Source organism: Theropithecus gelada, chromosome 2 (assembly GCF_003255815.1).
Source record: "Theropithecus gelada isolate Dixy chromosome 2, Tgel_1.0, whole genome shotgun sequence".
In the NCBI taxonomy this organism is placed as follows: domain Eukaryota; kingdom Metazoa; phylum Chordata; class Mammalia; order Primates; family Cercopithecidae; genus Theropithecus; species Theropithecus gelada.
The window spans coordinates 88,327,115-88,354,874 of record NC_037669.1 but is presented as its reverse complement, the minus strand read 5'-3'; the positions used below and the strand labels follow the sequence as shown (position 1 = coordinate 88,354,874).

Here is a 27,760-nt window from a genome sequence, read left to right as displayed (position 1 = left end):
TACCTATTCTAGATTTTCCACATAAATGGAATTATACAATATTTTGTGTCTGGCTTCTTTCACTGAACATAATGTTTTCAAGGTTCATCTATGTTGTAGCATATATTATTACTTTTTATCCTGAGTAATATTCCATTGTATGGATATGCCACACTTTGCTTATCCATTCATCGTTGATGGACATTTGGATGTTTGCACTTTTGGCTCTCGTGAATAAACCTGTTGTGAATATCTAGCAGCTACATCATTTTACATTCCCTCCAGCAATGTACAAGGGTTCTGATTTTTGTACATCCTTGCTAACATTCACCATTTTCTCTTTTTTAAAAAAAATTATAACCATTCTAGTTGGTGTGATGTGATGTTTAATTGTGGGCTTGATTTTGCATTTCCCTAATAACTAATTTTGCTGACTTAGGTGCATGGTCTCCATTTGAATACCGTCTTTGGACAAATGTATATTCAAGTCCCTTGCAATAATTTTCATTGGGTGGTTGTTGTATTTTTGTTGTTTTAATAAATATTTATCTGATGAATGAATACACGATCCACAAGTCCATCCAGATCTTAGATCTGTGACTTAAGCACAGTTGAAATCCTACTGCCTAGAAACAACTATCCCACCATCCCTGAATGATTCTCTCAGCCAGCCACCCTAGATCCCTCATACCCAATAGGCATGTTGTTCTCAGCCTCAGTCTGTCTGTGTTATCGTTTCTCTCTGGCAGTGTTCCCAAGTGTGTGAGTGTGTCTGTGTGCACAGCGTGGTGGGGCAGGGTCTGTTGTTGCCCCTCCACTTCATGGGTGCATGCTGCTCTCTTTCTCTGTAGGGTTTTGCCTGTCTCTGTCTCTGCCCACCTCTTGTAATGTTGTCTTTCACTCTGTCTCTTCCATTCCTCAGTATCTTTCCCTATTGGCTTCTATTCCCTCTGTCTACTCTCTGCTGATGTCGTGTCTCCTTCCATCTCTTGGACTCACTGGATTTTCTGGATCTGTAAATGACTGGTAAAGATGATTATTTCACCAGCCAGTCCTCAGACGATCAATTTGCTTTTCTAAATTATGATGACCCTTTGTCTCCAATGGCCCCACAACCATGGGATGGAGAAGCCTTAGAGAAGGTACCAACATGGTTGCTCCTGCATGATGGAGGCATGACTCACTCAGGCTCATCAACCCAGAATGTGCAAGTGCTTAGAGGAATACCAGAACACTTGATGCATATGGTCACTTAATGCATATGATTGGTTCAGGGCTGAGCACGAGACCCAAACCAGGCCAATAAGCCTCAGCTTTTGTGCTGTCTTGGAACTACTGGGTTTGCTAACTATAGAGATTATGTAAGCAGAGCTGCTGAGGGCACCACACAGAAAAAGCTTGCTGAGAATGAAGCCAACCGAGGAAAGTACAGTCAAGGGATGGAAAGGGAGGGACTAAGCCTAGCCATGCCTAAAGCTTGCCTAGCTGTCCTACTGGAAATTTTAATTTTGTGAATCAAGGCACCTCCATTTTCACTCAGGTCAGTTTGCCAGGTCAGATATCTAAAGAGTAAGACATTTCATTGGATTAATAAACAAAGAGGGCTTAATATTTTATGAGCAACATTTCAGGAAGTGGTTTCAAACACTGGTTTTTGAATGAGAAACTTGACAGAAGGTGTGCCTAGGGAGTTCTTGACAGTAATCGTGGAATTGTCTCTCAATTTATACACACAGAAGACCAGAACATTTCTGTAATGCAGAAAACTACAGTGAAAGGGAATCTTCTGTGGATAAATCAGCTCATACCTAGAATCAGAATGGCCAGAGGGTAAATCAAAGGTGGATTGGTCACAGCTTTGACCTATAGGTCACAGCCCAGATTACTGGGCCCTACCTAGCACTTCTGATTCAGTGTATCAGGATCCCAGGATGTGTGTTTCTAACAAGACTCCTGGTGATGCTGTGGCTGCTGCTCTGGGGCCGCCCACCCTAAGAACCACTGGGGCGGAGCCTAGATATATCAGGATGAAGTTGGCTGTGAGTGACAGCACAACCAAAGAAACAGTGGTTTCAATAAATGAGATTTTTTTCTCTTTCCCATGTAAGTCCAGTATAGGTGATCCAGACCTGATATGGCACTCCACAGGGTGAGGAATCCTGGACCCTCTAATGTGTTACTCTGCTATGTTTTGCCTCCATTTCCAAGGTCATTATTGATTCAAAAATGATTGTTTCAAACTCAATAATTACATTCACAATCCAGCCAGCAACAAGAAAGGAAGAGCAAAAGCAAAGTGCACTCCTTATCCCTGACATTGCAAGTGCCACTTTGCCCACAGCTCAGAAGAACATAAAAAAAGATCTGAACAAAGGAGAGACATAGTATATTTATTGATAGAATTTCTTAACATTGTAATATTGTCGCTTGTCTCCACGGTAATCTATGAAACTCACATTCCAATACAATAAAATTAAGGTAAATTCTAATCAAAATCTCATCATGACTTACGGGAACTTGACAAACTAATGCAAAAAAAAAAAACGTATTGCAGAATTAATTTCCACAGTTCATTAAATCAATTTTGAAAACAGAATAGAAAAGTGTTCACAGACACTAAAATGTGTTACAAAATGATTAGTGTGAAATTGAGGCACTGTCTACTAAGACTCTAAGTGGGAAATAAACATTTATTTATGAAATTGTATGTTCACCCCATCCTCCTCCTTGATGCGTATAGCCGGGCAAGAGTTCTATCCCCACCTTGGCAGAAGACAGGTTTATTTACAACATAAGTTGAACCAGAGAGCATCTGAATGCAGGGAATGCAGGCGTAGTTGGCGGCAGTGGTGAAGCACCATACCAAAAACCAAGGGAGTATGTGCAACTGTACAGGCTAAATAGAGAAGCCTCCAGCCCTCTCTCCCAAATCAGCTCCCCAAAGGCTTACAGATAGGTTTCATTATCCTACTCTCTTACCCAAGGTTCTGGAATTTCTATCTGAGAAAACTGAGACAAAAACAAAAACAGAAGAGAAGGGCTTAGAAGAAATATTAGAGACAAGAGAAAAGGTTAAAAACCACACACAAGCCAGGCGCAGTGGCTCATGCCTGTAATCCCAGCACTTTGGGAAGCCAAGGTTGGCGAATCACTAGAGGTCAGGAGTTTGAGACCACCAGCCTGACCAACATGGTGAAAATCCATCTCAACTAAAAATACAACAAACTAGCTGGGTGTGGTGGCGGGTGCCTGTAATCCCAGCTACTCAGGAGGCTGAGGCAGGAGGATCACTGGAGCCCAGGAGGCGGAAGTTGCAGTGAGCCAAGATCACACCACTGCACTCCAGCCTGGGTGACAGAGCAAGACTCCGTCTCAAACACACACACGCACACACACACACACCCCACTAACAGCTATCATTAGTATTCTTAGACCCATAAGAGATAACAACAAATCAATAAAACAAGCATAGTGTACTATAAAAAAAGAATATTCAGAGGATGTGAATGACTCTTTAAAAGATATCAAAAACTACCAGAAAGTAGATCAAAAAGTTTAAGATGGCAAACGTAAATGGACAAGCCTCTTAAAGCCCAGTCCAGAACTTGCATACTGTCATTCTACATTTTTCTATTGACCAAAGCAGGTCATATAGTCAAACTCAAGGCCAGGAAGACATATTCCATCACCTTACAGGGAGAAACTGACACAAAAAGATGGAATATAGTGTAGAAAATATTAGAAACTTCAAGGATCAATCTATGATTTGACTAATAGGATTTCTAAACGTAGAAAACTAAAAAAATTGAGGGGTAGAAATCATCAAAAAAAAAAAAAAGCAAATACAACAAAGTTTCCCAGTAAATGACATGAATTTTTAATTTACAAGGCTAAACCAGTGCCCAACACAATGAACGGTTAGCAAAACTAAAACACATCTCTAGGTATATCATCTTGTAGTTTCAGAACATCAGGGAAAAAGGAGATCCTAAAAGCTTCCAGAAAGAAAAAAAAATAGGTCACATTCCAGAGTGATAAAAGACATTGTATTAGTCAATTCTTGCACTGCTATAAAGAAATACCTTTAAAAATAAAAGGAAAAATAAATAAATAACTGAGACTGGGCAATTTATAAAGAAAAGAGATTTAATTGTCTCACAGTTCTGCAGGCTGTCCAGGAAGCATAGTGACTTCTGAGGAGGCACTGGGAAACTTACAAACATTGCAGACAGTGAAGGGGAAGCAGCACATCTTACATAAGCAGGAGGAAGAGACAGAGAGGGAGAGGTGCCACACTTAAACAACCAGATCTCACATTAGCTCACTCACTCACTACTGCCATGACAACACCAAAGGGGAGGGTGTTATACCTTGAGAAACCACCCCCATGATCCAATTACCTCCCACCAGGCCCCCACTCCAACATTGGGGATTACAATTCAACAGGAGATTTGGGCAAGGGCACAGATCCAAACCTCTAATAGAAAGTGTAACAAATTCCTCAATATCCTGAGAGAAAAATAATTTTCAAGCCTGGCAACATGGTGAAACTCCATCTCTACAAGAAAATTAGCCAGGCACAGTGGCACGTACCTGTAGTCCCAGCTACTCCAGAGGCCAAGGTGGAAAAATTGGCTGAGTTCACCGAGCCTGGGAGGTCGCAGCCAGTGAGCTGTGATTGTGCACCTACACTCCAGCCTGGGTGGCTGAGAGAGATCCTTGCTCAGAAAAACCAAAGAAAAGAAAAAAAAGAAAAAAAGAAAGGAACAAAAAATAATTTTCTACCTAGAATGTCATACCCTCTTTTCCCCAGATGCTAGCACAATTGCATATGTTCTAATTCCTATTATGAATTCCTTATCCCATAGCATCCAGAGTGGTTCTGCATCCCCAGTAAAACTGTGCCTGCAACATGTGGGATCCGTAAGTGGGACAGTCCTCACAGGGAAGAGGGGAAGGAAATTCCTAGGATGCTGGGGAGAGGGTACCCCAGAAGAATGACCAGGCAGCAGGCTTTAAGAGCAGCTACCCAGATTACAGAGTGGTGCAGGGGTCCATGAAAAAAGCAGAGTTGATGAATTATCCGAGTTTTGATGAAAAGTTGGGGATAAATTAGTACAAACCATGGCAATCAAGAGCTCCAGGAAAAACAGACAGGAAATGCATGAAAGGCTATGTCATAGCAATATGCCATGTTGCTAAGTCATGGACAGGTTACATAATCACAATGATGGAAGTACTGAATACTTACTGAACAAAAAACTGTGATGCTATAATCATATTGAGAGGAGAGCAGAAGGATGGGAACAGGTAAATCTTTGCTTCATGAAAAGAAGTCAAGAGGTAATATCTAAAAGAGAAAATAAAGAATTTTCAATATAGCATGTTATTGAGGTAAATCATAGGAGAAATATACAGAAGAGTTAAAAATAGTTGTCTCAGCAATGGGAGATTCTTTTGGGAGAGAATAAGGCAGGAAATGCATACTGTCCTTTTTTGTTAATTATAATTTTATAATTAATTTATAATTGTTTATAATTTTTATAAATGCTAGATTATAATTATTCATAATTTTTATAATTAATTTATAATTGTAAGTTTTTTTAAACAAGGTACATGAAGTTCTTTTTTGTTGTTGGTTTTTAGTTTTGGTTTTGGTTTTTAACTTTTATTTTAGGGTCAGGGTACATATGCAGGTTTGTTATATAGATAAACTCGTGTCACAGGGGTTTGTTTTACAGATTATTTCATCACCAGGTACTAAACCTAGTACTCAATAGTTACTTTTCTGCTCCTCTCCCTCCTCCCAGCCTCCACCCTCAAGTGGTCCCCAGTGTCTGTTGTTTCCCTTTGTGTCCATGAGTTCTCATTATTTAGCTCCCACTTCTAAGTGAGAATATGTGGTACTTGGTTTTCTGTTCCTGCATTGGTTTATTAAGCCACTATGCATTCTGGACAGCCTGCAGAACCGTGAGACAACTAAACCTCTTTTCTTTATAAATTACCCAGTCTCAGGTATTTTTTTCTTTTTTTTTAAAGGTATTTCTTTATAGCAGTGCAAGAATCGACCAATACAATGTCTTCTATCACTCTGATTCCTTTGTTTGTGGGATGTGACCTATTTTTTTTTTTCTGGAAACTTTTAGTATGTTCTTTTTCCCTGATGTTCTAAAGCTACACGATGACTTCCAATACCATGTTGAATAGGAGTGGTGAGAGAGGCCATCCTTGTCTTGTGCCAGTTTTTAAGGGGAATGCTTTCAGATTTTGTCTGTTCAGTATGATGTTGGCTGTGGGTTTGTCATACATGGCTCTTATTATTTTGAGGTATGTCCCTTTAGTACCTAGTTTATTGACAGTTTGTAACATGAAGAGATGTTGAATTTCATCAAAAGCTTTTCCTGCCTCTATTAAGATAATCATGTGGTTTTCATCTGTAATTCTGTTTATGTGATTAATCACATTTTATTGATTTGCATATGTTGAACCAACCTTGCATTCCAGGGATGAAGCCTACTTGATCATGGTGGATTAGCTTTTTGATGGACTGCTGGATTTAGTTTGCAAGTACTTTGTTGAGGATTTTTGCATTACTCTTTGTCAAGGATATTGACCTAAAGTTTTGGTGTTGCCAGGTTTTGGTATCAGGATGATGCTGGCCTCATAGAACGAGCTGGGAAGGGGTCTTTCCTCCTCCATTTTTTGGAATAGTTTCAGTAGGAATGGCACCAGCTCTTCTTTGTTCATCTGATAGAATTCAGCTGTGGATCCTTCTTGTCCTGTGCTTTATTTGGTTGGTAAGCTATTTACTACTAATTCAATTTCAGAGCTCATTATTAGTTTGTTCAGGGAATCAATTTCTTCCTGCTTCAGTCTTGGGAGGGTGTATGTGTCCAGGAATTTATTCATCTCTTCTAGGTTTTCTGGCTTATGTGCATAGAGATGTTCATAGTAGTCTCTGATGGCTATTTTTATTTCTTTGGGGTCAGTGGTACATAACATCCCCTTTGTCATTTCTAATTGTAAATGTCTTATAAAAAATCTACATTAAATGTTAAAACACTTTAATGTAAAAGGTAGACCAGAGTCTAATAGAAAAATCTATGATGCTGGATGGAAAAGCACTTTATTAGAAAACTACAAAAGCAGAATTGTAAAGGGGCAATGGATTCAAGCATATCAAAAATTAAAGATAACTGTGGAAGGAAAGGCAACCATGAAAAAAGTTAACAGGCAGATGACAATCTGAGAAATGATATTTACACAATTTTTCCTCAACAGAGAATTGCCCAAGGAATTCAACAGGAGAGCCAGATATTTGCTCTTTATCCATCAATTTTGAGCCTGGAAAAGGCACCCTGGCCCCTGGTCATAGTTGCCTTTGTGACATCATGGCCATCTCTTTCTCCACCTTTCCTGCCCCTGCCAAGGTCAGGGAACAACAACCAGAGGGAGATGATCACCTGAACCACTGCTCCAAACCATGGGCAGTAAATGCTGTGTAAGACTCAGGCACACACAGTCCCCCACAGGTGGGGAGTTGTCCCATGGCCCAGGAAAGCACCAGGCCACTTCTTAGGACCCAGGCAAAGAATGGGGAACTGGACCTGTGGGGACTTTGCAGTCAGGCTGGTCCTCACCCATGCTCCCCCACACCCACATTCTGATTGCAGAAAGGTGGTCCAGATGAAGATGCAGTAGAAAGACAGAGGAAGCGGAAGGTAGGTGGGGCCCAGGAGGGTGAGAGAATTGCAGATCATTGACTCTTTGACTCCAGAGTTCTTAGAATGGAGCTCCATCTCTGGTCCCACAGGGGTTGGCTCAGCATTGCCCTCTTATCCCCTCAAGCCCTCCCTCTCCTGGGTGAACTGAGTAAGGTATGAAGATAGATGGTAAAAGGGGAGGAAGCTTCGTGTGCACAGCCATGATAGGTGGGGCTCAGCACAGGAAGTGGAAAGGCCCAGGAGAATGAGGAGGGACTGAGACATGGTAGTGGAAGTCCACAAAAGTGAGGTGAGGGGAGACCCTGAAGGGCTGCAAGACATTAGGAGGCAGCATCGTGGCTGGGGTTTGGACCAAGACATAGGCCATAAATGCAGAGGTTCATGGATTCTTATAAGAATCCTTCAGTTCCTCACATCCTGGTCTTCCAGTCAGGTCTTCTGAACCAGAAAGTGTCTCCCCTAGTCCCATGAACCCAAGAAGTCCACAGATCAAGCATATCCCAATTTCATAGATGAGGGCACTGGGACTCTGAGGGTGTCCAGAGCCATGGACAGGACAAAAGTAGAGGACAAACCCCACCCAGGTCTCCTGGGTCCTCAAAACTGGCAGGGAGAGGGCTGATTCTTTAGAGAACCACCTGTGCTTGATGGTGATAAATTCACTGGGAGTCCTCTGCTTTGCTTGGCCAGTTGCTTGTTGCACAACTGCATCACAGAAAAAGGGTGAAGGCGGCTGGGAAGATCCAGGCCTGGTGGCGTGGGGTCCTGGTGCGCAGGACCCTGCTGGTCGCTGCCCTCAGGGCCTGGATGATTCAGTGCTGGTGGAGGACGCTGGTGCAGAGACGGATCCATCAACGGCAGCAGGCCCTGTTGAGGGTCTATGTCATCCAGGAGCAGGCAGTGGTCAAACTCCAGTCCTGCATCCGCATGTGGCAGTGCCGGCAATGTTACCGCCAAATGTGCAATTCTCTTCGCTTGTTCCAGGTCCCAGAGAGCAGCCTTGCCTTCCAGACTGATAGCTTTTTACAGGTCCAATATGCAATCCCTTCAAAGCAGCCAGAGTTCCACATTGAAATCCTATCAATCTGAAAGGCCTGGGGTGTGAACAAGCTCCACTGCCCCCAATAAATGTCTGACCAGGTTGTGTGAGTCTCAGTGATTCCCCTCACCACAGGGACCCCTGGGATTCATGTCCCACTCTTTCTCTCCTTCTCTACCTGAGGAAAGACTTCAGTGCAAGTACTTCCTCTTTCCCCTCTCCCTGCCCCAGCAGGGCCTATGGCCCCTGTGAGGACTGATGGTGGCCATATGCTGCTGCCTTTACATGCAAATTAGAAATTGCAGCCCAAGGTTGTCCTCGTGTTCAGAGCCAGATGTCCCACTCCACAGCCCTGGCATCATTCCTGTCTCCTGAGCTTGGAATCAGAAGGGTATGGGCTTCACCTTCCTGAAGAATCTGGGCACCCTCTTGGAAGACAGTTGTGTCTGAGGCCATGCTCTTTCATTCAACCATCAGAAGCCAACTGGGGCTTGCACAGGTTGGGTTTCTATTTGCCAAATCCCTGACAGAAGTCAGGCCATCAGGCCCTTGGAGCACTCCTTGGAGCAGTGTTGTCCAGGGAAAGCACAGGAGGCTGTCCTTAGTGACAACTGGGTACAAGGTTTGTGAGCCTCATGCTAACTTGGAGGTTGATGGACAGGAATGCCCCTTTTGGAAGCAGCTGATACCACGATCTTAAGGCACCTGAGCTCTGACTCCTTCCTGCCTCCTCAGCACCTGCTTCCCCAGGACCCTGAACACAAACAGGGCTCCCACCGCCATCACCACCTCCCTGTGTGTGGCACCATAACCAGGGACTTTGGCATGGACTGTGATGCTCCCAAACCCCCTGTTTTTCACCTCCAGTGATTTTGACTTCCTTCTGATCTCAGTCACCCACCTTAGATCATTGTCTCCCAAACTGTCCATGGAGAAGGATCACTTCTTAAAAATGTCCAATTCATCACAGACCAGTTCATATGTAAAACATTAAAAATGAATTATGAGAAAAATATATGGAAAAGTCATAGAGAACAAAAGCCTTATTTTTATTTATTAGAACACATAATATTGGATTTCAATTTGCTATAATAGTTTCTCCATGCTTATCCTCAATCTCTGTGCTGATCTCATTGGTAACAAACAGCTCATACGCTGGTTCTGGTCCACAGACCACACTCTGGGTAGCATTGCCCTAGCCCTTGTCATCATTCATCAGTGACTACAGCAACAGCATTCATTTCAACCACCCTGGTCTCTGATTTTTTTGTTGTTGTTGCCTTCTATCCTCTAGGGCAACAACTTGTGCTTGTGATTAGCATCTGAAGTGTGAGGCAGTCTTGTGGGACTGAGCCCCCCCAAGCTATGGGATCTGACTCTATCTCTACATAGATATTGTCAGAACTGAATTGAGATAGGGGACATCAAGCTGGTGTCCATTGAAGAATCTGTCAGAGAATTGCTTCGTGGGGAGAAATCCCCACACACTTCTTGGTGACCAGAGGTGAAGTACTGTGCTGAGTATAGTTGGATGTATGATAGGATAAACTAAGTTTTTTGTTTTTCTATATCTTTAGAATAGCCAAAAAAGTGGACCAACCCAAATGGGTGAATGGTTAGACAACCTGTGGTATATGCATATCACAGACTTCTCTTCAGCTGTAAAAAGTGTTGACCTAAAAGGAAGAGGCTGAGGCACAAAATATAATTTAAAGAGTTTACTTGAGCCAAAGTTAAGACAGCTGCCTGGAAGACTCAGATGCAGGTAACCTTGGATATGAGCTCCATTTGGGCTTTGTTTCAATCAGGTTTTTAAAGGCAAAGAGAATATAGTTGGATCTTACCTTTTGATTTAGTCTGACAGTATCGTTTTAGACCATTAGTATTAAATGTAACTATTGATGTGATTATATTTACACCTGTCATTTTATTATTTGTTTCAAATAAGTCTAATGCCCATTTTGTTTCTTTCTTCTTTAACCATCTTTTTTGTGTGTTAAATAATATTAGCATGCCATTTAAATTTCTGTTAATTTTTAAACTATTTTTAAATTGTTTTCTTAGTGATTGCTCAAGGTGTTACAATGTTCATTTTAACTTATTCCAATTAGTTAGTTAGTTAATGTCCACATTAATTTAATTCTGGTTAAATATAGTGAATTTGCTCCAATATAGTTTCATTTTCTCTCCCAATTTTTGTGCTACTATTGTCATATATACTACTCTTATATATGTTATAAACCCCAAAATACAGTGTTTTAATTATTTCTTTATACAGTCTTATGTCATCTCAATAAATGAAAAGGAGAAAAGAAAAATACATATTTTATCAGCATTTTATAGTTACTGAAATATTTACTGTTTACAATGTACTTCATTTCTTTCTGCAGATTTGAATCATCTTCTGGTGTCATTTCCTTTCAGGCTGAAGGACTTGCTTTAGATTTCTTGTAAGACAGATCAACTAGCAATGAATTATCTCTGTCTTTGTCTTTATTTTGCTTTCATTTTTGAAAGACAGTTAAACCAGATATGGAATTCTGGGTCATAAGGGCTCCTCCCAGCCCCCAGCATTTTAGAGTTGCTGTTCAATTGTCTTCTGGTTCCATTGTTTCTCATTAAAAGTCAGCCAACTTCATATTGTGGTGTCCCTATATGTAATGTGTTCTTTTTCTAGCTGTTTTTAAGATCTTCTCTTTTTCTCTGATTTTTGGCAGTTTTAAAATTATGTGCCTGAATGTAGATTTCTTTGTATTTCTCTTATTTGGGGTTTGTGGACATTCTTTTTCTTTTTTCTTTTCTTTTCTTTCTTTCTTTCTTTCTTTCTTTCTTTTTTTTTTTTTTAATTGAGACAGGATCTTGCTCTGTCACCCAGGCTAGAGTGCAGTGGCATGATCACAGCTCACTGCATCCTTGACCTCCTGGGCTCAAGCAATCCTCCCACCTCAGCCTCCCAAGTAACTGAGACCACGAGTGCTTGCCATCATGCCTGGCTAATTTTTAAAATTTTTTGTAGAGATGGGGGTCTCACCCAGGCTGGTCTCAAACTCCTGGGCTCAAGTGATCCTCCCATCTCAGCCTCCCGAAGTGTTAGGATTACAGGCACCAGTGGGATTCCCCATCTGAAGTCCCTGAGCACACTTATAATGGCTGCTTTAAAGTCCTTATCTGCTTATGGCTGGATGCAGTGGCTCACACCTGTAATCCTAGCACTTTGGGAGGCCGAGGTGGGCAGATCACGAGGTCAGGAGATTGAGACCATCCTGGCTAACATGGTGAAACCCCGTCTCTACTAAAAATACAAAAAAATTAGCCAGGTGTGGTGGCAGGTGCCTGTAGTCCCAGCTACTCGGGAGGCTGAGGCAGGAGAATGGCGTGAACCCAGGAGACGGAGCCTGCAGTGAGCCGAGATCACCACTGCATGCCAGCCTGGGCAACAAAGTGAGACTCCATCTCAAAAAAAAAAAAAAAAGGCTTAAAGAAGCAGTGGGCATGCTACAGTAAATACATAAAGCCAGAAAACCCACCAGTTGACTATATCCTGTGGAAAACCCAAAGGACATTTTGTTTTATGAATCAATAAAAAATGTACTAGTGAGAAAAGCACCAGCATCAATTTTAAAAAGCTTACTCTGGGCCAGGCATGGTGGCTCACGCCCACAAATCCAGCACTTTAGGAGCTTGAGGCAGGCGGATCACTTGAGGCCAAGATTTTGAGGCCAGCCTGGATAACATGGTGAAACTCCATCTCTACTAAAAATACAAAAATTAGCTGAGCACAGTGGCACTCACCTGTAATCTCAGCTACTCAGGGCTGAGACACAAGAATCAACTGAACCCGGGAGGCAGAGGTTGCAGTGAGCCAAGATCACACTACTGCACTCCAGCCTGAGCAACATAGAGAGACTCTGTCTAAACAAAAAACAAAAAACAAAACAAACAAAAAAAACCCCACAACAATGTGTTTCCCTATCGTCAGGAATTCTGGAAGAAATAAAAAGGAGAGAAAAGCTCAATGTGGTATCTCCTTGGTAGGCAAGGGCTACTAGTAAGAGATGCTTCTATACAACTGGTGTCAGTGAAAGCAATGCAGATAATAGGATCCTAAATTGATAGAGGCAGAAGCATACATCTATCATAAACCAGAAAGGTACAATTAATGTGAAGAATGGCAAAAGTGGGGTAGCAGTCACAGGTCTTGACCCACAGAGAGATCTGGAGATGGATGTGGTAAATCTAGGTGCAAAGCAGGTAGGCAGCCAACAAGCGTATGCTCAATATATACAACCAGAAGAAATCAAAGATAGATTGTCAGGAGGCTGAAATTCACCATCCCAATAGAGTCACAAGCATTTATCTGGTTTCTGTATCTGAACCAGTTTAAACATTATGCTTATTGATCAAAGGAGAGCCTGGGACCTCAGAAGGAAGGACTCTGCAACACAGTAACTAATGATTTACCCAGTTTTTCTGTATATATTATGTGACCATATACTAGTGAAAGGAAAAAGGGCACTGAGTCTGAGTTGACATTGATACCTGGGGATCCAAGGCATCATCAAGGGCCCCCATGTTAGAGTAAGGTCATATGGAAACCAGGTAATAAATGGAGAGCTGTCAGTTTTGAATCAGACTCATAAATGGCTGTCAGTTTTGAATCAGACTCAGCAGGAAATGTTTTGCAGCAGGTCTGGGTCATGGTGTAAGTAGCTCTGTCACTTGGGTCATATGAGCTGGTAGGTCTTAGAATATACTTCTAGTGGTGGTGGGAAAAGACGCCATATAAACTTAATAGCAAACTTTATTGCTTGAATCATAGCACAGGTTCCTAGGATTCTGGAGCAATTCTATGCCACCTACAATAAATTATACACCTTTTGTCAAATAGCTCCCTGTGTGACACTGGGCTATGATAGAGATGATGTGCCCAACCATGGAACTCCAAGTGATCATGCAACTGGAAATGTCTATCATAATCTAGTTTTTGTCATATCCACAGGGTGAGTGAGCCCAGCATCAATCCATCATAAGACGGAAGTGGGATGTTCCTGACTGAACATGAACAGAGCTGGGGGAAACAAGAAAGCTGCGTTAGCAGGTAGCCCAGAGCTCCGTGTCATCTACCACCATTCCATCAGTGCCTCTCCCTTAGCTTACACGTGCATGTGCATGGGGATTCTCTTATGATCAGATATTGGGAGAGGAAAATATTGATGTTGGTTCCTAGATAGGTTGACTCAATATGTGAGTACAAGGCAAAACTGGCCTGACACTGTAGTGTGGTCTCACTCAAGGCTGGTCTTAAAAGATGGAAGTGAGGAGAAGTCCTCCTAAAGAAGAGAACTTAGGGCAGTGGACTTTATCATCAGTTTGTGGGGAACTGAAGTTAAAATATATTCAGGTTCATAGACAGTGGTAAATGGTTTGGTCCATCGGTCAGGGACCTAGAAGGTAAAAGATTGGAAGATTAGGACAATGAGCTCTGTAGTAGAGGCCTGTGAATGAGCCTATGGGAATGTGAGTAAAGTGTAAAGATCTTTGTAAGACATGTTAGCACCTGCCAGGGAGTATCCATCATGGAAGAGGCACCAGGCCATCCACGAAACTGAAAGCTTGGCTTAATAGGCAGGAATCAGCCATGCTTATCTCCGCTGTGCCTTTTAACTTGTTTTCCATTATCATCTGCCTCTGGATTCCTCAGATCCAGTTGTTTTTTCCTAGGGCTTTGACCGGAAGCTTGGGATTGAGTTTGGGACAAAAATGTAGATCAGGAGTGTTGCATAGACTCCTTATCACAAGCCAAATGCTAAGGTGCAACTGTGGAACTGAGTCCTTCTCCAACAAGGGAGAGAAAAGGATGTCTTATGACATGCCCAGATAACTGGAGACTAAAGTTATGTTTTCTAGAATTTGGGTGCATGGAGCTTGGCTTTGGTTAGCTCCCTTGGTCTTACTTTCCCAAAAAGGAAACCTCTGAGTGATGGGCATCCTATTTATTCCCATCACCTGGCAGGATTTGCAGGATAATTGCTCAAAAGTAGAATATTGATCCAGACTTTTACATTACCCATCCCCTTCTTCTTTCTGAACTGCAGCTGGAGATTGCTGGTTGGTTCACAGGAAAAAACAGGATTAGTCTACAATGTGGGTGAAAACTTAAAAACATTTAGTAAGTTTATAATTTAATGACAAATGTATGATAAGTTTTGGAACATAATTTCTCCTTCTCCAGTTCTCATTTTTGTTAAGAAACAAGTGATCATAGGACTGAGTGGTTTGCAAAATAGACTTTAGTTTTATATGTAGCCTTATTATTTGCATAAAGTGCAGCAAGAATAACTATTTCTACATAGGCTTTTTGGATTGGCTTTGATAGAAGTCTTCCACAAGGAATCTCAGATAAAACCTTTTAAAGCCAAGCCCAGCCACCAGCCATGGGTTTGTATCCTCAGATACCTGCAAGTTGGCTGATCCTCTCCTCTTAAGGTCCCAAGATAAGCTTGGAGCTCTGGGACCTGTTAGAAACTGACATTCTTTTTTTTTTTTTTTTTTTTTTTTTTTTGAGATGGAGTCCTGCTCTGTCACCAGGTTGGAGTACAGTGGTGCGATCTCACCTCACTGCAACCTTCACCTCCCAGGTTCAAGTGATTCTCCTGCCTCAGCCTCCAGAGTAGCTGGGATTACAGGTGCATGCCACCATGCCTAGCTAATTTTTGTATTTTTAGTAGAGATGGGGTTTCACCCTGTTGGCTAGGATGGCATCAATCTCTTGACCTCGTAATCCAGAGCCTCAACCTCCCAAAGTGCTGGGATTAAAGGTGTGAGCAACTGAGCCCAGCCAGAAAGTGACATTCTTTACTGACCACAGGTCAGGAACCCTGTACAGGGACTGCGTAGATGAGGGTATGAAGCTGGTCTCCCCACTGGGCTTCTATTGACTCTGCAAATCAAGCTTGGTTCCTTAAAGGGAAGCATACCTTCCCTGTCAAATCCTTGGTAAAATAACCATTTTTTCCAATTGTGTCCTATTGCAAAAGAGAAGTGGATTCTTATTGCACTGATGCAAACAACTGTATTGCCATAAGTTAAGAATACTCACAGACAGTTTCCAAATTCTAGGGGAACCAGGCAGAGAGAAACAAACATCCTCCAAATTTTGATTACAGGAATATACCTTGCTTAATTATTAAAGGCTGTAAGTAGTTCAAAATACGTTTCCTTGGCTCTGAGAAACAAAATAAGGATCAGCAATTTTCCAATCAAATGTCAAAAAGATTGCTTCAGCTTTCTGAGTTCGGTCCATTTAGTCAATTCTTGTTTTGCATGATATTTGTGAACATTTCAGCTCTTCCTAAGTCCTGTACTTTTTCTTTATCCCTATGTCACAATCTCCAAAGTTATCAGAAATCTGTATTTGAAAGCACCTGTCAGAGTCCTATAGCTTATTATAAACCATCTTTTGAAAAGGATTAAAACAAGACAACAACTGTCTGTGAATAACAAAATGTCCTGGGTAGTTACAGTTAGAAACACAATTGACAAAGAAGTTTGGTTTTCTCTGTGGTTTACAATAATTTAACAACCTTAATTATGATTGATGGCATATACTCAGACACAAGAATTTTAGACATCCCATATAATGTTGGAACATATACTAGCATTCACCAAAATATAACCTAAAGAAGACTGAACATCATTTTGGCAATTCCATGTACCTAAATATGTCAAATAATTCATTTACCTCTTTTCTGGATGTTTCAGGGGCTCTCTGAACCATCCAAAAAGGCAGGCATCAGGAAAGACAATTTTGAAACTGAAGTTTGATTTTGGGAAGGCTATTAAATATGTTCAAAGTTTTAGTAAATAAATATAATAAATATAAATGCATTAAAAGTTGTCAAAAAAAAAATGTTCACAGTTTGAAACACTTGATATTGGCCAGGCCTGGTGGCTCACAGCTGTAATCTCAGCACTTTGGGAGGTTGAGGTGGGCAGATCACGAGGTCATGAGATCAAAACCATCCTGGCCAACATGTGAAACCCTGTCCCTACTAAAAACACAAAAATTAGCTGGGATGGTGGCATGCGCCTGTAGTCCCAGTTATTCAGGAGGCTGAGGCAGGAGAATCACTTGAACTCAGGAGGTGGAGGTTGCAGTGAGCAAAGATTGTGCCACTGCACTCCAGCCTGGCAACAGAGCGAGACTCCGTCAAAATAAATAAATAAATAAAAACTTGATATTTTGAAATAGAATTCCAGATTACCATAAACTATTTATTTTACCAAAATGATGACTCCAAAATTTTAAAGAAGCAAAAACCTTCTATAACCCTTTACAAATTTTGCCAAAGAGCAGATTAGTGCCTTAAGAATACCTTGTGCTTTTATTTCAATGCTCCACTTACAGAAAAACCATATAATACTCTTTTGAACTTAGTCAGTATGTTCACACAGAGAACTCCTTTGCAAGATTAATTTCCACAATCCTTCCACCACTTGTTTGAACTTTCAGCTTTATCTTATCTAATTTAAAACAATTATTTAACCCTAGGCAAAAATTTACATTTCCAAGCCTTATTATAACTGTAAAGGTAAACTGAGGCTGGAGACAAACCGGGAACAAAGACACAAGGCAAATGGCAGTGAGAATAGCCTTTATTAGGACTCGCGGGCGAGGTTCCTCGGTCCAAAGGTGCGGGCCGAGGAAGTTGCGCTGAGGGAGGAGGGTCGGGGCTTTTTATAGCCCGAGAGGTAGGGAAGCTGGTTGTGCAAACAGGGCCTGGGAGGTCTTGAGACTACTAGGGCAGGAGTTGAGTAAGGGTCATGAGGAAGGGGTCTTTGGAAACTGTTAACCGAAACTGCTGTTTACGAACTTGTGGAATGCAGGTGAGCTGCAGGTCATGGGGGAGTGTGGTTGCCCAGCCGGAACTCTGATGCATGTAAGTCTGCGGGTGTGTACAAGGGTGAAGGGAGTCTTTAACAAAAGGCCTGCTACGCCAAGCAATGCCGCCATGTTGGGTCTAGATTCCTGGCTAACATTCTGAACTCTTTCTGATAAGAAAATGGGGCGACGTGTTCATCTGGCTGCTTCCTGCTGATATGGGTCGTCGTGGGGTTCTTCGGAGGTCAGAACTCGGGTATAGGGGTGGAGCAGCATCTGATTGAAAGTGACCTGGGAGACTTCTTTCATGTGGTCCTGGATGAAGCGGAGGACACAGGGAGCTATGAGTAGCAAGAAGCCAGTGATTAATAAGGGGCTTAGAAAGGGTAGGACTTAACCGGCCACAGACAACTGCCACCACCTAAGTGAGGGCCTTGATCCGAGGTTTTTCTGGTGGAGTCTTTCCTGAATCTTTTCTAGAGTGAGGAGATTGGTTTCTACTAGTACTGACTCATTGATGTAGTGTTCCGCCGGGAAGGGGAAAGGAGGGGGTTAGGTTAGAGGAGTTAAAAGGGCTGGGTAAGGGTACCACAACCAGTGGGGGCTTATTCAAGGCTGCACACAAGAAACAAAGAGATGTTGTGTACCTCGGCCATGTGTACCACTTGAGCCCCTTCCCTGACTAAGGTTAGCCAGGAAAAAGGGTTGCTGCTGTCCTGGGGCTTGCTGCCTGGGCTAGAGCTGAGATGGCTTCCTCCTGTTGTCTGATGTCAGAGGCCAGGCTGACGAGGCTGCTTACGACCTTGATGTAGGCCTTAAAGATCCTGAGTCAGGCCACGGGATAAGATTCACTGTGCCCACCAGTCCTAGGAAGGACAAGATCTCTTCCACATCCTGAGGAGGCTGGAGAATTTCAATGAGGCTTATTCTATCTGCTGTGAGGCTTTTTGTAGTGAGTGTGAGGAGTATGCCTATGTAGGTGACAGAAGGGGTGCAAAATTGAGCCTTAGCCGGGGTAACCCAATAACCTCGGTTGCCTAGAAAATTTAGAAGTGTAGCAGTGTCTGCAAGGGAGCACTCCCAGGAAGGACTACATAGTAATAGATCATCTACGTATTGTAGAAGGGTGCTATGGGTTAGGAGGCAGAGGAGGATGTCCTGTGCCAGTGCCTGTCCGAAAAAATGGGGGCTATCTCGGAACCCTTGAGGCAAGACAGTCCAGGTCAACTGGAAAGAAACATGAGTGTCTGGGTCCTCCCCTGTGACGGCAAACAGAAAGTGGCAGTCTGGGTGTAGAGGGATGGTAAAGAAGGCATCTTTCAGGTCAAGGACAGTGAAATGAGTGGTGTCTGGGGGAATGTGTGAGGGGAGTGTATATGGATTAGGAACAACTGGAAAGGTAGGGACTACTGCCTCATTGATGAGGCATAGGTCCTGCACGAAGCGATAGGCCCCAGAGCTTTTCCGTACAGGCAGGATAGGAGTATTGCATGGTGAGTTGGCTGGAACTAGAATGTGCTGTTGGAGCAGGCGTATAATGATAGGTTTTCATCCCTGTCGATGTTCAAGGGAGATAGGGAACTGGGGTCTAGAGGGGAACTTGGAAGGGTCTTTTAGCCGGATGCAGACCGGAGTGTGGTGCTGGGCAATGATCGGGATGGAGGTGTCCCACACCTTAGGGTTAATGGGGACTGGAAACGGGAGTGGGGGGTCAGTCTGGCGGGGTTTGTCAGGTGAGAGAAGGGGGAAGAGGAACGCGAGGTGTGGGGAGGGGTTGGTCCGGAAATGAACTGAGGCCCTTAGCTTGGAGAGGAGATCTCGTCCTAACAAGGGGACTGGGCACAAAGGAATGATAAGAAATGAGTGCGAGAAGAGGGAGCCATCCAAGTGGCAAGACAGAGGAGGAGTCTGGCGTTAGGTGGAGGGAGTGCCATCAATTCCCATGACTGTGGTAGGGAAGCTGGTTGTGCAAACAGGGCCTGGGAGGTCTTGAAACTACTAGGGCAGGAATTGAGTAAGGGTCATGAGGAAGGGGTCTTTGGAAACTGTTAATGGAAACTGCTGTTTACGAACTTGTGGAATGCAGGTGAGCTGCAGGTCATGGGGGAGTGTGGTTGCCCAGCCGGAACTCTGATGCATGTAAGTCTGCGGGTGTGTACAAGGGTGAAGGGAGTCTTTAACAAAAGGCCTGCTACGCCGGGTAATGCTGCCATGTTGGGTCTAGATTCCTGCCTAACAATAACCTTTTGCTGAAAAACACATTTTATTGTTCTTACACACCTTACATGTAAATCTATTTCCAGTAGTCTCAATTACACGTTAAAATGGTAACTCCTAGCAATTTTTACCTTTAATGTAAAATCTGGAACATAGTTTTAATTGTGTGCTAGGTGCAGACAAGGTTTGCCTTCTTAATTAAGGGTGTGGTTAGTTCCATATGTCCCTAGGCCTTACCAGTTGTGAAGCCAGCAAGTCAAATAGTTTTCAAAACCCAAAAAGCAGTTTATAACCTTAAAATATTTAGTAAGCCTTGCATCTGACCTGCATAATCTAGTTCACCTATTTACATTTTAACGACACCTGCATTTTACCAATAATCTTTAAGGCTGTTCTTATTTCTCAAAGATTAAAGTCACATGAACTGAAAGGTACTACATATTTTATCTTCCCTTTAAAAAAAAATTGGATCCAAGCATTTGTTTTTCTTTAGGCCAAATTAATTAGAGCTATTTTTACAGACATCACACACACACACACGCACACGCGTGCGCACACACACACACACACACACACACACACACACACACACACGACAGGCAGGAGAAAACCCAGTCGCTGGGTGGGGCCCTTTAAGAAACAGGGCCAGAAAGGAACTTATTCCTTAAGGCAGGATTGCTAAACAAAGCCTTGCCCCTAGAGTTGCAAGCCATGCCCCCAGTATGTAAAACAAGATGGAGGCTTGCAGGGAAGTTTGCTATGAGCTATACAGACATGCAAAGCACACCAGACTGGCTACAGCTTAAGACCAGCCTCACAAATCCTTTTTCACAATTAAAGCTTTACAGAGAATATAAACAGTGTTAGTTTCAGGGGCTGGCCTAGTAAAATGTCTTCTAAAAGGGGGGGAAAAAAAACCTTGCTTAAAAGTTAACTGCTGATGGGGTGGAGAAAAGGAAAGAAAAAATGTTTTAAAATGTCTGGAGGCCGGGCGCGGTGGCTCAAGCCTGTAATCCCAGCACTTTGGGAGGCCGAGACGGGCGGATCACGAGGTCAGGAGATCGAGACCATCCTGGCGAACATGGTGAAACCCCGTCTCTACTAAAAAATACAAAAAACTAGCCGGGCGAGGTGGCGGGCGCCTGTGGTCCCAGCTACTCGGGAGGCTGAGGCAGGAGAATGGCGTAAGCCCGGGAGGCGGAGCTTGCAGTGAGCCGAGATCGCGCCACTGCACTCCAGCCTGGGCGACAGAGCGAGACTCCGTCTCAAAAAAAAAAAAAAAAAAAAAAAAAAATGTCTGGAGAAGAACCTCTTATTCTTAGGCAAGTCCACCAGGGAGACAAGCTTAATTGCTGTGGGTCAGAGCTGGCCTCCCTGGTCCACGGATGGAGAGACTCCATGGGCACGTGGCAGAATATGCCAGCCAGCTGCCTGGGGCACCTTGGGCCATATGTTCCAGCCCCAGCAGGGAGGGAAGGGTGGAGGGGAGCTGCTGCTTGCCCGTCTGTCCTGAAAAAGGGAGGAAAAGGTCATGGAGACCAAGGTCAATCTTACCAACCCCCGGGAGCAACAGGGGTGGAGGCATGGTTTCCCGTAAGCTCAAAAGTCTGTGGATGAAAAGGCGTAGAAATGACAGCGAGAGGATTGAGTCCCCATTTCACTCACCACTTCTCGAGCCCCCATGCTGCATGCCAAAAATGTTGCAGGACTTTTCCTTAGTTCAGCTAAAAATGGGGTCCTTATCACACAGCCACAAAAATTTAGGCTTGCAGATGATTTGATGGGTGAGTATGGCAGGATTTTATTGGGTGAAAATGGACAAAAGGGAAACAGGGACCCTCCACAAAGCCAGAGTCCCTGCTGGTGGGCTTCCCGCCTCACAGTTTGAATCTCGGGTTCTACACAGGAAGAGGAAGAGCTAGGCTCCTCCTCGCTGTGGGCTCCGCCTCAGTGCCCACTCCTCCCAGTGTGCAGGTTGGTTGGAGGTTCTACCAGGGAGCCCTTCCCACCTGGCTGTCTCAGCCCTAACTAACAATGTTATAATTTTGTATTTCAGCAGTCATACATAGGTAAAGAATTTAAGATGAAAATAGTTTATTATATTTGCCAAGATATTTCCCATTTTGGATGCTCTTCCTTAATTTTAACATTTCAGATTTCCCTTTGTCATCATTTCCCTTCTGCCTGAGTAACTTACTTTAGTATTTCTTTTGAAGCAGGTCTACTGGAGATGAATTCTTGTGATTTTTCCTTCACTAAGAATGTCTTTATTTTTCCTTCTTGATGAATGTTTTCAACAGATATAAAATTCTGGGTTGACAGTTGTTTTTACTTGGCACTTTAAAAATATTATTCCACTGTTTTATGGTACTCCAATGACATAAATATTACATCTTTGTGTATTGTACCATAAGTCTCCAAGGCTATGTTTCTTTTGCTTCTATTTGTCTTTCTCTGTGTTCTTCAGATTTAAGAATTTCTGTTGCTGTATCTTCAAGTTCACTCTCATTTGTCATCTCCATTATGCTATTGAGCCACTCTAGTGACTTTTTATTTAATTACTGAATTTTTCAGTTCTAAAATTTTATTTTTAAAAAATGCTTCTATTTCTTTGCCAAGAGCTCTATATTTCCATTTGTTTCAATATTATTCAGTCTTTCTTCTTGAAATATATCTGTAATAACTGCTGTGGAGTCTGTGTGATAATTTTAACATGTGGGTTATCTTGGGGTTGACATCTTTTGATTGCCCTCTCCATTGGTAGCTGTTTATGTTTTTCTTATTCTTAGTAGGTTGAGTAATTTTGTATTGTATTCTGAATATTTTGAATACTATGTTGTAAGATACTGGGTCATCTTATAACCTTTTTCCTTGTTGGTTTGTTTGTTTTAGCAGGCAGTCAATCCAATGAGATACAGCCCATTTTTTTTTGTTGGCTATAGTTTCAATGTTAATTATTTTTTCAAAGCTTTTGACATGCATTTCTAATCTATCCTGCATGTGTGCCACCCTTGGCTCAGTTTAGGATCTGGGCAGTGATATTATCAAAGAAAAACTAAACTGGACACTAGTTAAAGTGATAAGGACAGATCTTAATCAGTAATAACTATTGCAATAAAGAACAGACTCCAACAAGAGTCGAACTCAACTTCTATTTGTAAACAGATAACTGGGCATTTTAAAGGGAGAATGAGGGAAGGGGCTAAGCAAGGACTCAGTGGAGTCAGGGAAAGGAAAAATTACAGAAAGCAGTAAGGTGCAGGGGTGGGGGTTGGTCCATGTGAAGCACATCTAGGTTTGCTAACTGGTAGTTCCTTCTGTGAGCGGAATCTAATAGAAAAACATCCTCCTAGATGGGAAAGCATTTGTTTAGAAAATTACAAAAACTGAATTGTAAAGGGAAATAGATGCATTTGACCATGTCAAAATTTAAGACATCTCTGGAATAATATCAGACAGAGCAACCTAAAAGAAATAATTTTTAAACACATAGTAAAAGAAACAATAAGGCAATTAAAATGGTACACTAACAGATATCTACTTAACACAAAGGAAGGCAGTGATGGAAGAATAGGAAACACACCACACACGACCTATAGAAACAGACAGCAAAGTGGAAGAAGTTCTTTTTCGTTGATAATTATATTAAATTAAAAGTAAAACACAGAGATTGACAGAATGGATAAAATATGTGATCCAACTATAATTAAGTATAAGAAACTGGTTTTAGATTCAAAGACATAAATGGGTTGAAAATAAAGAAATGGAAGAAGATATGCTTTGCAAACAGCAACCAAAACAAAGGTGAAGTAACTATACTAATATCAAACAAAATAGATTTTGAGACAAAAATTGTTACTAGTGACAAACAAGGAGATTACATAATGACAAAAGGGTAAGTTCATCAAGAAGATAAATACGGCCAGGTGCAGTGGCTCAAGCCTGTAATCCCAGCACTTTGGGAGGCCGAGATTGGCAGATCACGAGGTCAGGAGATCGAGACCATCCTGGCTAACACGTTGAAACCCCGTCTCTACTAAAAAAAATATAAAAAACTAGCCAGGTGAGGTGGCGGGCCCCTGTAGTCTCAGCTACTCGGGAGGCTGAGGCAGGAGAATGGCATGAACCCGGGAGGCAGAGCTTGCAGTGAGCTGAGATCCGGCCACTGCACTCCAGCCTGGGCAACAGAGCCAGATTCTGTCTCAAAAAAAAAAAAAAAAAAAAGAAGATAAATACATATGCATCTAATGGAGCACCAAAATACATGAAGCAAAAACTGACAGAATTAAAAAGAGAAAGAAATAATTCAACAATCATAGATGGAGACTTTAATACTGCATTTTAACAAAAGATAGAACAACTAGACAGAAGATCAGCAAGGAAATAGAAGACTTGAAAAACACGATAAAAACCGACTATGCCTAATAGACCTCTATAGAATACTCCATCCAACAAGAGCAGAATATGCATTCTTCTCAAGTGCACATGGAACATTCCCCAGGATATAACATATGTTAGAACAAATCTCAATACATTCTTTAAAAATTGAAACAATATCAGATATGTTATCTGACAATAATAAGATGAAATTAGAAATAAATAACGGAAGAAAATTTGGAAATTAAACAAAACATTGCCAAGTAACTAATGGATCAAAGAAATTTAGAAAATATTTTGAGATGAATGAAGACAAAAACTCAACATACCGAAACTTATCGAATGCAGCAAAAGAAGTGACCAGAGGGAAATTTATAGCCATAAACACCTACATTTTAAAAAAAAGATGTACAAATAAATAACCTAACCTTCTACCTTAGAAAACTGGGAAAAGAACACACTAAACCCAACACAAACAAAAGAAATAAAATAATAAAGATTAAGGCATAAATAAAGGATAATTTTAAGATCAAAAAAGGTCAATGAAATGAAAAGTTGGTTCTTTGAAAAGAAAACAAAATTGACAAAACTTTAGCTAGGCTGAGCAAGGAAAAAGAGGAAAAGACACAAATTACTGAAATCAGGAAAGAAAGGGGGAATCTTACTACCAACCTTAAGGAAATAAAAAAAATTATAAAAGAATATTATGGTGAATAAAATGGACAAATCTATGCCAACAATAGCTATAATAGATTAACAATTTCCTAGAAAGACACAAACTACTAAAACTGACTCAAGAACAATCAAAAAATATTAATAAATCTATATCAAAGAAGTAAGGAGACTAAATTAGCAATAAAGCAACTTCCCACAAAGAAAAACCCAAAACCAGATTGCTTCATTGGTAACTTCTACCAAAGTTTAAATAACAATTAACACCAATTTTTCACATACTCTTCCAAAAAACACAAGAGGAGGGAACACTTTCCCACTCATTCTATGAGGTTAGTATTACCCTGATACTAAACTTGAACAAGGACATCACAAGAAAAGGAAACTACAGACCAATATTTCTTATGAATAAAGATGCAAAAATTCTCAACAAAATGTTAATAAACCAAATACAGCAGCTTATAAATAGAATTGTTATACCATACCCAGGTGAGATTCATCCAAAGGATGCAAGATTGGTTCAACAAACAAAAAAACAATTATTATGCCACCGTATTAATAAAACAAAGAAAATACCCCATTAATCATCTCAATTGATACATTAGAAAAAAACTTTAGACAAAATCTATCACCATTTTATTGTCAAAAAACAAAAACAAAAAAAAACTGGACAAACTAGGAATAGAAAGGAACTTCCTCAACCTGATGAGGGGTACCAGTGAAAAATTGGTAGCTAACATTGAGAGGTGAAGACGGCTGGGCTTTTGGGCTGGGTGGGGACTTGGAGAACTTTTCTGTCTAGCTAAAGGATTGTAAACACACCAATCAGCGCTCTGTGTCTAGCTAAAGGTTTGTAAAAGCATCAATCAGCAATCTGTAAAAATGCACCAATCAGCACTCTGTGTCTAGCTAAAGGTTTGTAAACACACTAATCAGCACTCTGTAAAAATGCAACCATCAGCCCTCTGTGTCTAGCTAAAGGTTTGTAAATGCACCAATCAGCACTCTGTAAAAATGGACCAATCAGCACTCTGTAAAATGGACCAATCAGTGCTCTGTAAAATGGACCAATTGGTGCTCTGTAAAATGGACCAATCAGCAGGACATGGGTGGAGCCACATAAGGGAATAAAAGCTGGCCACCTGAGCCAGCAGCGACAATCTGCTCAGGTCGTCTTCCACACTGTGGAAGCTTTGTTGTTTCATTTTTCACAATAAATGTTGCTGCTGCTCACTCTTTGGTTCCACCCTACCTTTATGAGCTATAACACTCACTGCAAAGGTCTGCGGCTTCATTCCTGAAGTCAGTGAGACCATGAACCTACTGGGAGGAATAAACAACTCCAGATGTGCCACGTTTAAGAGCTGTAACACTCACTCCAAAGGTCTGCAGCTTCACTACTGAAGTCAAGCAAGACCACAAACCCACTGGAAGGAAGAAACTCTGGACATATCTGAACATCTGAAGGAACAAACTCCAGAAACACCATCTTTAAGAACTGTAACACTCACTGCAAGGGTCTGCAGCTTCATTCTTGAAGTCAGCAAGACCAAGAACCCACCGGGAGGAACCAATTCCAGACACATTTTGACGCCCAACATGGAGCTATCACTTATCACCAAGTGGTGCATACCAACGGACCCCTTTCACTTGCTATTCTGTCTTGTTGTTCCTTAGAATTTGGGGACTAAATACTGGGCATCTGTCAGCCAGTTAAAAGCGACTAGTGCAGCCACTGGACTAAAGACACAGGTGTCAGGCTTTCTGGGAAAGGGCTCTCTAACAACCCCTGACTCTTCGGAATTGGGAGCATTAGTTTGCCTGGAACCAGCTTCTACTTTTCCTATACTTCTGGGCTGAGCCAAGGGTCGACAAAAGAGGAAAGCCATTCAACTCTAGGGTCCTGACAAGTTGGTTGACCCTGTGGCCATAAGCAGAACTCTCAAAGTCATGTTGCCCAAGCGAGACTCGCCCATCTATCCTATCTATGCTGACTCTTGCCTCCTGGGTCCTAATGTTTGTCAGACAAACTTCCTCTCACCTCTCTTCTCTGAGGCTGGTCCTGCTTCTAAAAACCACTCCCTGTCTCTGGTGCTTTTCTAGTTTCTCCTATAAAAATGATTTCTAGGATAAACTCCAAGACTCTGTTACCTTCTTTAGGTACCTGGGATCACCTGTCAGAAAGACATAATTTTTGCCCAAAGCCCCATCAGGGCAGGGGACTATCTTATCTGGAATTTTAGGATCCCTCCTCACACTAACAGGCCTAACAAAAGCTATTCCAGAAGCAGGATATGGGGAGCTTCAGAAATGATATCCTTCCTATTCATATCAGTGAGGACAAAAAAGCATCACTCTTCCAAATCTGGAGATCCCTCCCCTCCCTCAGGGTATGGCCCTCCACTTCATTTTTGGGGCATAACATCTTTATAGGACAGGGGTAAGGTCCCAATACTAACAGAACACTTAGGACTCTAACAGGTTTTTGAGATGGCGTTGGTAAGGGCCACTAAATCCAATTTTTCTCAGTCCTTTTTATGGTCTAGGATGACAGGCAAGGGTGCAGGTTTTCAAGAATGCATCAGTAAGGGCCACTAAATCCGACATTCCTTGGTCCTCCTTGTGGTCTAGGAGGAAAACTAGTGTTTCTGCTGCTGCATCAGTGAGCACAACTATTCCGATCAGCAGGGTCCAGGAACCATTGCGGGTTCTTGGGCAAGAGGTGTTTCTGCTGCTGTTTCAGTGAGCGCAACTATTCCGATCAGCAGGGTCCAGGGACCATTGCAGGTTCTTGGGCAGGGGGAGAAACAAACAAACCAAAACCACAGGTGGTTTTGTCTTTCAGATGGGAAACACTCAGGCATCAACAGG

The 27,760-nt window shown here is 42.1% G+C and overlaps 1 protein-coding gene across 1 annotated transcript; it reads left to right on the top strand.

The window, feature by feature from the left end:
* Nucleotides 1-7,421: 7,421 nt before the first annotated feature.
* On the top strand, nt 7,422-8,847 carry IQCF3 (IQ motif containing F3). Its single transcript, XM_025376505.1, has 3 exons — nt 7,422-7,480; nt 7,653-7,700; nt 8,394-8,847. The coding sequence occupies exons 1-3, from the start codon at nt 7,463-7,465 to the stop codon at nt 8,790-8,792; spliced, it is 465 nt and encodes a 154-aa protein (XP_025232290.1). The 5' UTR covers nt 7,422-7,462; the 3' UTR covers nt 8,793-8,847.
* The last annotated feature ends 18,913 nt before the right edge of the window (nt 8,848-27,760 follow it).

Coding starts and splice junctions, on each gene's coding strand:
- IQCF3 (XM_025376505.1), top strand. Junction 7,701..8,393: donor AAAGACAGAGGAAGCGGAAG/GTAGGTGGGGCC, acceptor TTGCTTGGCCAG/TTGCTTGTTGCACAACTGCA.